The 16,092-nt window shown below is 44.3% G+C and overlaps 1 protein-coding gene across 2 annotated transcripts in view; it reads right to left on the reverse strand.

Moving 5' to 3' along the window:
* GRAMD1B (GRAM domain containing 1B) overlaps positions 1-5,354 on the reverse strand; it is a 392,941-nt gene extending 387,587 nt beyond the window's left edge. The window contains exon 1 of one of the 2 annotated variants that reach the window (XM_073603510.1): positions 4,800-5,354. In XM_073603510.1, the coding sequence (XP_073459611.1) occupies positions 4,800-5,167 (368 nt within the window). In that variant the 5' untranslated portion in view covers positions 5,168-5,354. The remainder of the gene's footprint in view (positions 1-4,799) is intronic. The other variant, XM_073603511.1, reaches the window with a different exon arrangement.
* Between the last annotated feature and the right edge of the window lie 10,738 nt (positions 5,355-16,092).

Below are 16,092 nucleotides of genomic sequence, written 5' to 3' on the forward strand. Positions count from 1 at the left end.
TGGAGTCCATACCTCTCTTAATACAAGAAAGGACTTTGCTCGCTTTGGAAACCGCAGCTTGGCATTGCAAGCTTATGATCTACCAAAACCCCCAGATCCTTCTCCACTATGGATTCCCCCAGTTGTACTGCCCCTAGTATGTATGCTGCATGCATATTCTTAACCCCCAAGTGCATAACTTTACGTTTATCAACATTAAACCTCATTTGCCACTTAGTTGCCCAATTAGACAGAGCATTGAGGTTGTCTTGTAAATTGGAGACATCCTGTAAGGACGTTATTTCACTTCATAGCTTGGTGTCAACTGCAAAGACAGAAATTTTACTTTTAATCCCAGACCCTATATAATTTATAAAGGTATTAAAAAGTAAGGGTCCCAGCACTGAACCTTGGGGTACACCACTTATAACCTTAGACTATTCAGAGTAAGCGTCATTAACCACTACTTTCTGAATTCCGTATTTTAGACAGTTTTCTATCCATTTACAAATTGATCTTTCCAAGCCTGTAGACTTTACCTTACACATGAGCCATGTGTGGGGAACTGTGTAAAACGCTAATAATAAAAATACAATCCCATATACACAATCCTTCACCCACTGTTGATTCAGGGGAAGAAGAAAACCCCAGCAAAGTATGCTCCAATTTGCTACAGCAGGGGAAACAATTCCTTCCTGATCCCTCGAGAGGCAATCGGATTTTCCCTGGATCAACTTTACCTATAAAAGGTTTGTACCCAGTTATATTATGTACATTTAGGAAAGAATCCAGGCCTTTTTTAAAGCAATATACTGAGCTAGCTAGAACCACCTCTGGAGGGAGTCTCTTCCACATTGTCACAGCTCTTACTGTGAAGAAACCTTTCCGTATTTGGAGATTAAATCTCTTTTCATCCAGACAAAAACAGTGCCCCCTTGTCCTCTGTGATGACCTTAAAGTGAATAACTCAACACCAAGTTCACTATATGGACCCCTTATGTATTTGTACATGTTAGTCATATCCCCCCTTAATCTCCTCTTCTCAAGATCTACAACCAGGTAATGTGAGAGGACACCTAAGCCATCCAGAAGAAGTAAAAACAGTATCTGAATGATGTAAACTTGGGAGAAGGGAGTACAGTAATGGAGCCCTTATGAGTATAATGCCCCGTACACACGGTCGGACTTTGTTCGGACATTCCGACAACAAAATCCTAGCATTTTTTCCGACGGATGTTGGCTCAAACTTGTCTTGCATACACACGGTCACACAAAGTTGTCGGAAAATCCGATCGTTCTGAACGCGGTGACGTAAAACACGTACGTCGGGACTATAAACGGGGCAGTGGCCAATAGCTTTCATCTCTTTATTTATTCTGAGCATGCGTGGCACTTTGTCCGTCGGATTTGTGTACACACGATCGGAATTTCTGACAACGGATTTTGTTGTCAGAAAATTTTATATCCTGCTCTCAAACTTTGTGTGTCGGAAAATCCGATGGAAAATGTGTGATGGAGCCTACACACAGTCGGAATTTCCGACAACAAGGTCCTATCACACATTTTCCGTCGGAAAATCCGACCGTGTGTACGGGGCATTAGACATCAGTTGTCTGGTACCACATCCTTATTATTGAATATTTAAACAAACCAATCCTAACCAAAATACTTCAGCACTTTAATTAGTATCACAATTCCATATGTGTAAAAAATATTGAATTTAATTAGTACAAACATTAAAACAATGCACAATAAAGAGTCAGAAATTACTCTTCATTTAACAACTTCTATATCATATGAACATCAACTCATTTTTTCTGGTTGATATCATAAGTTACGGTATTGGTAGCTTGTTACTTCCACCAACGTGTTTCATGGGTCAAAGCCTGCTTCTTCAGGAAGATATACAGTACAAGAAGCTCTAGTGCAGATGAAAACATGATCATAAGGACACTGAAGTGATGTGACCAACAACTGAGGCCATCATGGAGAGTGCAGATCCACAAGATTCAAAGAATTCAGTGGGATTGAAGGGAATTAGAAGAATTACATTTCCACTAAATTCTGTTAAATTCCCTGAGGCCAGACCTTCCTCATAATAATGTTCCCTGAAGCCAGAGCTTCCCCATAGTAATTTTCCCTGAGGCCAGACCTTCCCCATAGTAATATTCCCTGAGGACAGACCTTCCCCATAGTAATATTCCCTGAGGACAGACCTTCCCCATAGTAATGTTCCCTGAGGACAGACCTTCTCCATAGTAATGTACCCTGAGACCAGACATTCCCCATAGTAATGTTCCCTGAGGCCAGACCTTCCCCATAGTAATGTACCCTGAGGCCAGACCTTCCCCATAGTAATGTTCCCTGAGGCCAGACCTTCCCCATAGTAATGTTCCCTGAGGTCAGACCTTCCCCATAGTAATGTTCCCTGAGGCCAGACCTTCCCCATAATAATATTCCCTGAGGACAGACCTTCCCCATAGTAATATTTCCTGAGGCCAGACCTTCCCCATAGTAATGTTCCCTGAGGCCAGCCCTTCCCCATAGTAATGTTCCCTGAGGCCAGACCTTCCCCATAGTAATGTTCCCTGAGGCCAGACCTTCCCCATAGTAATTTTCCCTGAGGCCAGACATTCCCCATAGTAATATTTCCTGAGGCCAGACCTTCCCCATAGTAATGTTCCCTGAGGCCAGACCTTCCCCATAGTAATGTTCCCTGAGGCCAGACCTTCCCCATAGTAATATTCCCTGAGGCCAGACATTCCCCATAGTAATATTTCCTGAGGCCAGACCTTCCCCATAGTAATGTTCCCTGAGGCCAGACCTTCCCCATAGTAATGTTCCCTGAGGCCAGACCTTCCCCATAGTAATATTCCCTGAGGCCAGACCTTCCCCATAGTAATATTCCCTGAGGCCAGACCTTCCCCATAGTAATATTCCCTGAGGCCAGACCTTCCCCATAGTAATATTCCCTGAGGCCAGACCTTCCCCATAGTAATATTCCCTGAGGCCAGACCTTCCCCATAGTAATGAGCCTGCCCATAGGTGTGTGCAGCCTATTGAATTAGGGTGTGCACCCTAAAGCTCAACATATGTGTGTGTCTACATATATAAATGACCCCGGCACATTGATCTCTCTGCTGGCACGTTGAAAGAGAAGTGTGTAAACACCTATTATAGTAGAGCCAGTAAGAGTGAGATCTTTCCCATCTTCCTGCCAGCACACAGAGCGATAATACTAATGCGAATAGGGTGATTAGGGTGTTCCCAGGCACACCCTGTACGCACGCCTATGAGCCAGCCATAGATGGTTCGAATCTCGGCCGGTTCAGCAGGGACCAGCCAAGATTCAAACCATCTATGGGCAGACTGATTGTACCCAAGTCGAATGACTTGAGTACAACCAACATGTCGCATTTTTACATGTGATTATTTGCCAGTGGCTATAGCCGCTAGAAATTCTCCCAGCAGGGATAGCTCCCTGCGCAACTCACCGTTCCCAAAGGAGAACCCAATAGCTCCACGGGAGCACGGTCTGTGTTGATGGGGAATCAAGCAATTTTCTTTCCTGTAACCCATGGTTACAGGAAAGAGAATGGCATCATCTATGGCTGGCTTTGGAGACCGCACCATGTGGATGCCCCTAAGCAGTGCATCAAACTTTCACAGTGCTTCCTTGGGACTGCAGTGGTTATCAGAGTGCCTAGTTGCCAAGGAAACAAAAATCCCGAAATTAGCATCCACAGCAGGAGAGTTGTTTCCTGGCGATCTCCTCCAGGGAAGCCGCAGAAAGGCCAAGGAGGCACAGCTAGACAGAACTTATAACAAGACAGGAGCAAACTATAAATAGCATTCCCCTGTATGACCTGTATATTATAGGTAGCTTTTGTAGATACACCCTGGTGACCACCTACACACTACTATCAAAAATCCATTATAAGGGAACAGAATGCAGATATACAATATCTCACAAAAGTGAGTACACCCCTCACATTTTTGTAAATATTTTATTATATCTTTTCATGTGACAACACTAAAGAAATGACACTTTGCTACAATGGAACCTGTCCTGTTAAACCACTGTATGGTCTTGGACACCGTGCTGCAGCTCAGTTTCAGGGTCTTGGCAATCTTCTTATAGCCTAGGACATCTTTATGTAGAGCAACAATTCTTTTTTTACAGATCCTCAGAGAGTTCTTTGCCATGAGGTGCCATGTTGAACTTCCAGTGACCAGTATGAGAGAGTGAGAGCGATAACACCAAATTTAACACACCTGGTCCACATTCACACCCGAGGCCTTGTAACACTAATGTCACAAGTCACATGACACCGGGGAGGGAAAATGGCTAATTGGGCCCAATTTGGACATTTTCTTTCAGGGGTGTACTCACTTTAGTTGCCAGTGGTTTAGACATTAATGGCTGTGTGTTGAGTTATTTTGAGGGGACAGCAAATTTACACTGTTATACAAGCTGTACTCTCACTACTTTACATTGTAGCAAAGTGTCATTTCTTCAGTGTTGTCACATGAAAAGTTAGAATAAAATATTTACAAAAATGTGAGGGGTGTACTTTTGTGAAATACTGGGGGGAGATTTACTAAAACTGGAGCACTCAGAATTTGGTGCAGCTGTGCATGGTAGACAATCAGCTTCTAACAGCTTGTTCAATTAAGCTTTGGCAATAAAACCTGGAAGCTGATTGGTTTTTATGCAGAAGTGAGACTGATTTTGCACTCTCCAGCTTTAGTAAATAAACCCCACTGTATGTTACCATGGATCAGTGTGCATAACAAAAAGGTATTAATAAGGTACTTACCTACTCTTGCTGTTCACAGTAACTTCTATCTCACTGCCATCCTTATCTGACGTGGAACCCAAAGCGTGCAGCCTCAAGCCTTGGCGCCTGGGGGACGTGCTGGGAGTGGAAGAGTTGGAAACGACGCTGTCCTCATCGCTGGACGGAGTAATCTCAATAGATGGCAGTTGTAGGTATTCCAGATTCCCGGTGTAGTCCGTGGCTTCGGCACACTCTCGGTTTCTCGCAGTCTTCGAGCGTCTCATCTTAAAGCGCCGCCGCCGCTGGCTAGGAGTGTTGCTGCTGCTCGTGGCGGAGGTATTGTCCGACAGCTTTGGGATCTGCAGCTCCGGGATCTGAAGCATCTCATTTAAATCGCCAGCCAACATTATCAAAACTCTCAGGCAAACCAGAGCCAGGGCCGAGGAGCCAATCAGCCAAGTTTCCGGGTTCAACTAGTACAAGAGTGACAGGAAACCTCTTGCCACAGCTGTTTGCCTCCTCTGATCGCAAAACGTCTCCTTCCGAACGGTCCTCAGTCGTGTTTTCATGTAGCTCTGCGTTCTAATCACCCTCTGGAGAGATCCTGCAGGGGGGGGGGAGAGAGAGAAAAGAGAAATGAAACGGTTTTTAGCACCCAATGCTATCAGCAGACAAGAGAAGAATGGTGACATGCATACAGCATTTTAAGGACGCAGAAGTGGTGACAGAAATAAGAAAGGGGGGGGGTGGGGGGTTGTGTTGATCAGAAACCAAAGGCAAAAGCGGCAGCAGCTGCTGGTGTAACCCAAGCCCTCATATATATCTCTAGAGACCTGACACAGGAAAACTGTGCACACAACAGATCTAACTTAGATAGGTAACTTTACACACCTGCTATTGTAGCAGCGATTAGAGGGAGACACAGAATACGCTGGAAGCAGGCAGCAACATACAAAAGTACAAATAAATCACTGAGATACAGATAAGATACAGCGAGAGAGGAGAGATGAATGAGGACTGACAGCAAAATCCAGCATAGATCTTCTCAGTCTGCACCTGACTGGTGCTAGCACCTCAGCGTCAAATATCATCACTTCACAAGAGGGATCGGATACAATGTAGCGAAGCAGAATGTAACAAGGCCTCCCCCTAGTGAGAGATTATATTGTCTGCAGTTATATATGCTGGTGGACTCGGCGATAGCACTGACTGATTAATAATAACAGAAGACTTCATGAGCCCACCCAGATCACCATCTATTATCGCTACAGAAAAGAAAAATATTACATATGTGGTCAGGGTACTATAGGGGGGATTTACTAAAACTGGTGCAGCTGTGCATAGTAACCAACCAGCTTCCAGATTTTATTGTCAAAGCTTAGACCCCTTTCACACTCGTTTTAGCAGGGCTTTTAACCGCTGTTTAAGCGGCGCTTTTTGGCCGCTAGCGGGGCGCTTTTAACCCCAAAGAATGGGTTAAAAACTCTCTTGTTGTGGCGCTTCCGAAGTGCTTTTCAGGCACTTCGGAAGCACTGCCCATTCATTCCAATGGGCAGGGCATTTTGGGAGCGCTAAATACAGCACTCCCAAGCCGCCCCAAAGATGCTGCTTGCAGGACTTTTCGGAACGTCCCGCCCCAGTGTGAAAAGTCACACTTGAATGAATGGGAGGCGGTTTTCAGGTGCTTAGCAGAGCCTATCTCCAACGCTAAAGTGCCTGCAAACCGCCCCAATGTGAAAGGGGTCTTAAAGTGGATGTAAACCCGAAATTTTTTTTTTTTTATGTCATAATGTAGAGTATAAGATTACCTATCATTTGAGCCCAGTCTTGCCACAAAGAGTTAATCCATCTCTGAGCAATCCTTATTGTTCAGTGAGATAAAACTTGACAAACAGAGAAAAATTTTGTCAAATCCTCCCCCTTGCTGTGAGTGACAGGTGATTTACATATCTTGTGCACTAGCCTAAGACATGCATTATTTTTTAATTCCCCCCCCCCCACTCCTTTCTTCAGCAGCTCTGCAAGGATTGGCTGTTCCACACCTCAGCATGATTTGGCATGCTGAAGTCATGTGGTTACTTTCCTGTCTTTTCACTGGATGTTAGAGATCATAGCAGAAGTTCAGTGTAAGAAATACACAGGAGAAAATGCATATTGACAAGGGGAGTGTAGAGGTGGGCGGGGAGTCTACTGACATCACGACTCCACCCACCGAGCTCCAGACAACAGACCCGCCCACAGAATATGCAGTTTTTCAACTCTCATAACAGACAGAGGGGAGACATTTGACAGGTAAAGATACATGCAGGAGGCGTGTATATCCTTATAGATAACCCCTATGGCAGTAGTTTAGAAAGGATGACATTGGGTTTACATCCACTTTAAAGTGTTACTAAATCCACAACAGTAAAATCAGTTTGTATATGCAGTAAAGCATGCTTGTTATACTCACTGTGGAACCTAAGGGGTTAATCCTCTGTATTGTGCATAAAGGCTGTTTGATCCTGTCTCTCTGATCTTCCCCTTCTTCCACTGTCCCCAATCTATCTCCTGATAGAGCAGAGCATTGGGGGCACTCTGCACATGCTCAGTTTGGTATGTATTGCTAGAGATTTTTTTTTTCTTGGGAGAGTGCATGTGATCAACACAGGGCCAATCAGCACTGTCTTTACTGCATATACAGACTGATTTTACTGTTGTGGGTTTAGTAACTCTTTTAGCCATGGTTCACACCAGTGCGCTACTTCAGCGATTTCATGTGCAGCGGCATGTGCTGATATCTGTGCACCTTCATTTAACAGATGTCAATGCAAGTTTCACTGAAACTGCACAAATAGTGCAAGAACCTTTTTCTGAGTCGCAACATTTTGAACAGTTTCATTGCCACAAATGGGGTGCGACTTGTCATGTGACTTTGAACTGTCAAGTCACATGACAAGTCGCACTGGTGTGAATCAGGGCTAATTGAACAAGCTGAAGTTAGAAGGTTATTGGTTACTATGCACAACTGCACTAGATTCTGTGTGCTCCAGTATTAGTAAGTCTCCCCCTATAAGTTTCAACATTTTAAAATGATTTGGAGGGATATTTTACTACTGTAACCAGTTGATGATTATAATGAAGCTCATATATATAAACCAATGATGACATTTTCCTTATATTATATATATATATATATATATATATATATATATATATATATATATATATATTATACATTATGTGCTCCAGCACATTTTCAAATTGCCAGCATGGTGCACTGATCATGAATCTGCAACATGCAATGGTTTTGCCTGTCCTAGGCTATAGTGTAATATCTTATGTCTCCATTTCTCCATTGTACTAGCAGAGTAGAATCTGGTATCTTTTGGGCTGGGTTCCCACTATTGTGAATTGGATGTGGGCAGGGCCGGATTAACATTGGGGCTATTGGAGCTGCAGCTCCAGGCCCCTTACCTTAACCACTTAAGGACTAGTCTCGTTTTGGATTTTAGGTGTTTACATGTTTAAAACAGTTTTTTTTTCTAGAAAATTACTTAGAACCCCCAAACATTATATATGGTTTTTCTTCTAATACCCTAGAGAATAAAATGGCGGTCCATGCAATACTTTTTTTTGCACCGTATTTGCGCAGCGGTCTTAAAAGCGCACTTTTTTGGGGAAAAATTCACTTTTTTTAATTAAAAAGACAAGACAAAGACAACAGTAAAGTTAGCCCAATTTTTTTTATATTGTGAAATATAATGTTACACCAAGTAAATTGATACCCAACATGTCACGCTTCAAAATTGCGCCCGCTCATGGAATGGCGTCAAACTTTTACCCTCAAAAATCTCCATAGCCGATGTTTAAAAAATTCTACAGGTTGCATATTTTGCGGTACAGAGGAGGTCTAGGGCTAGAATTATTGCTCTTGTTCTACCGGTCGCAGCGATACCTCACATGTGTGGTTTGACCACCCTTTTCATATGCGGGCGCTACTCGCGTATGCGTTCGCTTCTGCGCGCGAGCTCATCGGGGAGGGGGGGTTTTTAAAAAAAAAAAATTTAATTTTAATTAATTATTTTATTTATTTTTACACTGTTTAAAAAAAAAAAAAATTGTGTCACTTTTATTCCTATTACAAGAAATGTAAACATCCCTTGTAATAGAAAAAAGCATGACAGGTCCTCTTAAATATGAGATCTGGGGTCAAAAAGACCTCAGATCTCATATTTACACTAAAATGCAATAAAAAAAAAAAAAATGTCATTTAAAAAAATGACATTGAGAAAAATATGCCTTTAAGAGGCGTGGACGGAAGTGACGTTTTGACGTCGCTTCCGCCCAGCAGTGTCATGGAGACGAGTGGGCACCATCTTAGCCTCACTCGTCTCCAGGCACACCACAGAGGAGGACGCGATCGCCTCCGCCGCTACCGACGGCTCCGGTAAGCGGCAGAAGGCACCGAATCGCAGCGGGAGGGGGGTGGCCCTCTCCCACCACGATAAAAGTGATCTCGCGGCGAATCCGCTGCAGGGACCACTTTTATCAGAAAGCCGCACGAAAATGGGGATACCGGGGTTATGGCAGCTAGCTGCTGCCATAACAACGATATCCCAGTTCAAAGTTTGGACGTACATCGTCGTGCGCTGGTCGGCAAGTGGTTAAGATAGGCCAATTTGCCAAAAAAACCCCATAAATAAAAACCACACAATCGACTTTGAGGGTTGTGGCTCGGCGACTAGATTTGGGGGGGACAGGTAGCTGAAGACCTACCCCACCACTGTTCAAAATTTGGGGCTCCTATCATCCATGTTTCCGGAGATACGGGGCTCCTTGCGCAGCCTGTCAGAAGCTACATACAGAGCGGCCAGTTTAAATACAAGCTGGCACACTTTGTTTGCAGCAGACTGAGAGGATGAGCTCACAGTGCCTCTCCTCACTTCTTGTCAGAGGCACTGAGCTTAATGGACAGCTTGGAGCCTGCAGAGTTTGACAGGCAGCACCGCCTGTCAACTCACCTATTGATTTCAATGGGGACACTCTGCAACTGCAAGCCAAACTCGCTCTCAGTAGCAGCATAGTCCAACAATGTAAAACTACCATTCAGCAATGTAAAAAAGAAAAAACAAGGAGCACCTCATGAACGCCTGCCACCTGCTGCTATACCACTCATTAAAAAGCAATCCACCACAGATCACTTAGAGGGCAGTAAGCAATACCGTAAATGTGAGAGAAACACATCATCAATTTCATGCTCACCACCAACCAGGTCCCTCCCCAGTCACTTCCCATGTTCGCCACCTCCCCTCAACATATTTCACAGGTGACCACCATTTCCCAACCTGCAGATGACAGACCCTACTCCAAAAGATCACTCAGTTACTCCCCCCACTCTCTGATTGATATCCCTCCATGACCACCTCACAACCCCCTGCTGACAGACCTCTCTCCCCAGCCTGTCCCCACACACCCTCTCACCTGCTGACCTGTGAATGGGGGAATCACTCCCGCAGTGTTATTGTGTTCTGCCCGTGGGAAGCCTTCCCTACCCACACAATACAATGATCAGTGTTGCTAACTATAGTTGGCAGTACTGATTGTTTTGGGGAAAACCTGACAGGCTGGTTTTACTCAAGTCGATTAATAGATTGACTTGTGTACAACCAGCTAGCCCAAACACAGTTCAACTATGGCTGGTCTCTGCTTAATTGGCTTAATTTCAATCCATGTATGGCCCGCTTAACCACTATGCAGTCCCTAAACATCCTTCCACAAACCATTAAATTTTTCCTTCCCAGATTCATCCTCCTCACCTGTACATAGTGCCCGTTGTCATACCCTCCACACTCCTTTCCTGTACATACTGTTCACTGTCATACCCTCCGCACTCCTATACATAGTGCCCGCTGTCATACCCTCCACACTTCTCTCCTATACATACTGCCCACTGTCATACCCTCCACACTTCTCTCCTATACATAGTGCCCACTGTCATACCCCCCACAAGCCTCTCCAGTACAAACTGCCCACTGTCATACACTTCTCTCCTGTACATAGTGCCCATTGTCATACCCTCCACACTTGTATCCTGTACATACTGCTCACTGTCTTACCCTCCACACTCGTCTCCTGGACATACTGCTCACTGTCTTACCATCCACACTCCTATCCTGTACATATTGCCCACTGTCATATCCCCCACACTCTTCTCCTGTACATACTGCCCACTGTCATATCCCCCAAACTCCTATCCTGTACATACTGCCCACTGTCATATCCCCCACACTCTTCTCCAGTACATACTGCCCACTGTCATACACTTCTCTCCTGTACATAGTGCCCGTTGTCATACCCTCCACACTCGTATCCTGTACATAGTGCTCACTGTCTTACCCTCCACACTCGTCTCCTGTACATACTGCCCACTGTCATATCCCCCGCACTCTTCTCCTGTACACACTGCCCACTGTCATATCCCCCACACTCCTCTCCTGTACATAGTGCCCACTGTCATACCCTCCACACTTCTCTTCTATACATAGTGCCCACTGTCATACCCTCCACACTTCTCTCCTATACATAGTGCCCACTGTCATACCCCCCACAAGCCTCTGCTGTACATACTGCCCACTGTCATACACTTCTCTCCTGTACATACTGCCCACTGTCATACCCTCTACACTCCTCTCCTGTACATACTGCTCACTGTCATACCCTCCACACTCCTCTCCTATACATAGTGCCCACTGTCATACCCTCCACACTCCTCTCCTGTACATACTACCCACTATCATACCCCCCAAAATCCTCACCCGTACATACTGCCCACTGTCATAAACGTCTCTCCTGTACATAGTGCCGTTGTCATACCCTCCACACTCGTCTCCTGTACATACTGCTCACTATCTTACCCTCCACACTTGTTTCCTGTACATACTGCTCACTGTCACATCCCCAACACTCTTCTCCTGTACATATTGCCCACTGTCTTAGCCTCCACACTCCTCTCCTGTACATACTTCCCACTGTCATATTCTCCACACTCTTCTCCTGTACATACTGCCCACTGTCATATCCTCCACACTCCTCTCCTGTACATACTGCTCACTGTCATACCCTCCACATTCCTCTCCTGTACATACTGCCAACTGTTATACCCTATACACTCCTCTCCTGTACATACTGCTCACTGTCATACCCTCCACACTCGTCTCCTGTACATGCTGCTCACTGTCTTACCCTCCACACTCGTCTCCTGTACATACTGCTCAGTATCATACCATCCACACTTCTCCCCTGTACATACTGCCCACTGCCATTCCCCTTACACTCCTCTCCTGTACATACTGCCCAGTTTCATAAACTCCTCTACTGTACATAGTGTCGGCTGTCATACCCTCCACACTCCTCTCTGGTGCATACTGCCCACTATCATACCATCCACACTCCTCTCCTGTACATACCGCATATGTAAACTGCATATGTAAACGATGTTCAAACCACACAAGTGAGGTATCTCCGAGAACGTTGGAGCGAGAGCAATAATTCTAGCCAAAGACCTTCTCTGTAACTCTAAACTGGTAACCTGTAAAAAAATTGTTGCCTATGAAGATTTTTAAGTACCAAAGTTTGGCGCCATTCCACAAGTGTGCGCAATTTTAAAGCATGACATGTGAGGTATCCATTTACTTGGCGTAACATCTTTTACATTATACAAAAAAACTAGGCTAACTTTACTGTTTTGTCTGTTTTGTTTTGCTGCGCAAATCCTATGTGACATAAAAAGTCGCAACGACTGTCATTTTATTCCCTATGGTCTCTGCTAAAAATATATATATATATATATATATATATATATATAAATATATATATATATATAATGTTTGGGGGTTCCGAGTAATTTTCTAGTAAATTTCTGTGTCCAATCACAGCCGGTCACATGTAAACACGGAGATGGCGGTAATCCGCTCTCCTCGCCTCACACTGACAGAGTGTGTGGCGAGGAGAGCCGATCAGCTGCATCTCCGCGCAGGAGGACATATAGGAATGTAATCAGGGCACTGTTAATCAGTGCCCTGATTACAATATAGAAATACAGTGTCACCAATCAGTGCCCACAATTGCCCACCAATGCCAGCAATCAGTGCCCACCAGTGGCAGCAATCAGTGCCCACAAGTGCCACCAATCCGTGTCCATTTAGCGATGCCAGTCAGTGCTGGCAATCAGTGCCGCTTATCAGTGCTGTCGATCAATGCACCTTCACTGCTGTCGATCAATGCCCATTAGTGTCGCCCATCAGTGCCACCCATCAATGCCCATCAGTACCGCCTATCCATGCCGCCTATCAGTGCCCACCAGTGCCGCCTATCAGTGCCCACCAGTGCCGCCCATCAGTGCCCACCAGTGCCACCTATCAGTGCCCATCAGAGCCACCTATCAGTGCTCATCAGTGCCACATATCAGTGCCACCTATCAGTACCCATAGGTGTGGCATATTAGTGCCTCCTCATCAGTGCCACTAAATCAGTGCCAATAAGTGCTGCCTCATCAGTGCCCATAAGTGCCAATTCATCAATGCCCACCAGTTCAGCCTATCAGTGCCCATCATTGCTGCCTCATCAGCACACATCAGTGAAGGTGAAAAAATTATTTAGTTACAAAATTTACTGACAGAAAAGTAAAAGTAAAAGTAAAGTAAAAGTTTTTTTTCAAAATTTTGGTCTTTTCTTTTTTTTTTTTTTTTGTAAAAACTAAAAAACCCAGCATTGATTAAATAACACCAAAAGAAAGCTCTATTTGTGTGAAGAAAAGGATAAAAAATTTGTTTGGCTACAGTGTAGCATGACCGCGCAATTGTCATTCAAAGTGTGACAGTGCTGAAAGCTGAAAAATGGCCTGGGCAGGAAGAGGGTGTAAGGCAAGTGGTTAAAAGAGTGCTCAAGGAATGCAAATGAAGGTGTTTTGCATTATTTTAGGAGCAGAAACCGTGAACGCAAATGCTCCAAAAAACATAAGACCCGCCAACAATCATCTTATCCTGACCAGAATAAACCGCATCCCACTGAATCCTCCACAGGTTTTCATGCTCACCAAGCACCCCAAGTGGCACTGGCTCACATGCATTTATGCCAGCATGATAGAAAATGCCTTGCCCAGATAGGGGTGCATTTTGGGCCTGCATGCAGTCTGCAGTGGCAAAGAAATGAAATTGCACAGGTTGCCTCACAAGGATGCGGTTGTGCAAATTTTTTCTTTTTTCAAATATAAATTTTTTATTGTTTTTAGAGAAAAGTCAGGGAAGGTACAGCGCAATGACAACCATAACAGAAAATGTACATGGGTAATTACTTTAATAAAAGCCGGCTATCTGTCCGGTGTTGGAAACATGACAGTAATATCAATAAGACTTGTGCATTTTCAACAACATTGTTAGACACACAACACTAGTATCATGAGTTATTGAGTGAGAAATGTCACAATGTCCCCTTAATCAGAAACCCAGTTGAACTGCCCGATCCCCGAACACTATTAAATCGGAAGAATCAAAAGAGGTAAAGGAGGGGAAACACAGTGGTTCCAGAGAAAGTAATTAAAGAAGGAGAAAGTTGGGGGGGTGCTGACTTAGAAGCGGTGGGCATGTCGCCACTTTAAGTATCTATCGGGCCTGTATCGATTTGCTTTTCAAGAGGCAAACAGGGACACACCTTCATCGGATCAATAAACATATTCCAGGGCCTCCATGCCTTAGAATGTTTTTCCTGTTTATTTTGTGCCGTAAGGACCAGGTCTTCTAATTTTTTTATTTCCTCTACTCTGCGCAACCACAACCCGGTAGACGGAGTTGTGCTTTTTTTCCACATAAGGGGAATGCAGGATTTAGCGGCATTCAATAAATGTCGCACTATTGATTTTTTGTAGCTCTGTGCAGCGATCGTGGTAGCGTGGAGCAGAAGGAAAGCTGGATCATTATGAATCGTATGATCTGTAACCTTCCTAACTGTCGTCCAGAAATATTGCTGCAGAGGGCAAGACCAAAAGATATGGAGAAGCCTCCCCCTGTCCGTCTGGCATCTCCAGCATTTGTCTGTGGTGGTTGGGAAGTACTTGTGTAGTAACTGAGGTGTATAGTACCACCTGGTCAAAATCTTATAGTTAGATTCTTGTATTTTCGTAGAAATAGATGTTTTTAAGGAGAACCTGATAATAATTTGTTTTTGGGCGTCTGTAAAAGAGCGCTGTAAGTCTCTCATTTCCATAAGAAAGACAAGTCAGGTTGTTCTGGTGGGGAGTTGAGCATAGTGTAGGTTTTAGATAGCACTTGAGTTAGGGCCCCCTCATCCTTACAGTAATCCTCAAAAGTCGTCAAAGTACGGTTAAATTGAGCCGGATTGGCGATCGAATGCAGGAAATGGTGTAGTCGTATTGCTTTCCAGAACGGAAGTTGAAAGTGACCAGTGTCACTTATCAGCCATTGGATGGAAGGCCACTGATTGCCATCTAAGTTGTGTGAGGCACGATCCTTACTTGCCGATAGAAGTGCTTCATACTCTGATTGTTCAAGTCCAGGGGGGGAATGCAGGGTTACCCAATATTGGGAAAAGAGGAGAGCCTTTAGTGGAGAGGGAAGTTGTAAATATGATCATCGAGCCTATGCGGAGAGTAGTGCCTATTACAGGATGGGATGTCAAAGCAGAAGGTAACTGGTCATAGCACCATGCAGTCCCTTTCAACTGAACAATTGTCTGGGCTTGTTCTAGTTGCATCCAGAGTTTGGTCTTACCGTGTGGATTCCAGTCAATAATTCTCCCAAGGTGTACAGCCAAATAGTAATTTCGTAGATCTGGGAGAGCTAACCCTCCATAGTGTTTAGGCAGTGTAAGGTAACGTCTGCGTAACCAAGGTTTTGAGTGTGCCCATATGAACTTAATAAAAAGGAAATGCGCTTGCTTAAAATATTGGGGTGTAATCTTGACCGGTAGTGCTTGAAATAAGTATAAAAACTTTGAAAGTATACACATCTTAAGGAGGTTACACCTGCCGAACCAGGAGTGGAGTCCTCTATTCCACTCCTCCAGCAGCAAACGGGTCTTGGTTAACAGAGGTGGAAAATTAAGTTCAAAGGTGCGTGTCAAGTCACTCGTGATAAGAGTTCCTAAATATTTGAGGGCGCAGTCTGACATTTTGAATTTGAATTGGGATTGTAAGGAGCTCAGTCTATTTGGTGCTACAATTATCCCTATTGCTGCGGATTTATCAAAGTAAATTTTTAGGTTGGACAGAGTTCCATATCTATCAAACTCTGAGGAGATTTGGCAGGGACACTACAGGATTAGTTAATGAAAACAG

This window comes from Aquarana catesbeiana, linkage group LG10, assembly GCF_042186555.1.
Source record: "Aquarana catesbeiana isolate 2022-GZ linkage group LG10, ASM4218655v1, whole genome shotgun sequence".
Lineage (NCBI taxonomy): Eukaryota > Metazoa > Chordata > Amphibia > Anura > Ranidae > Aquarana > Aquarana catesbeiana.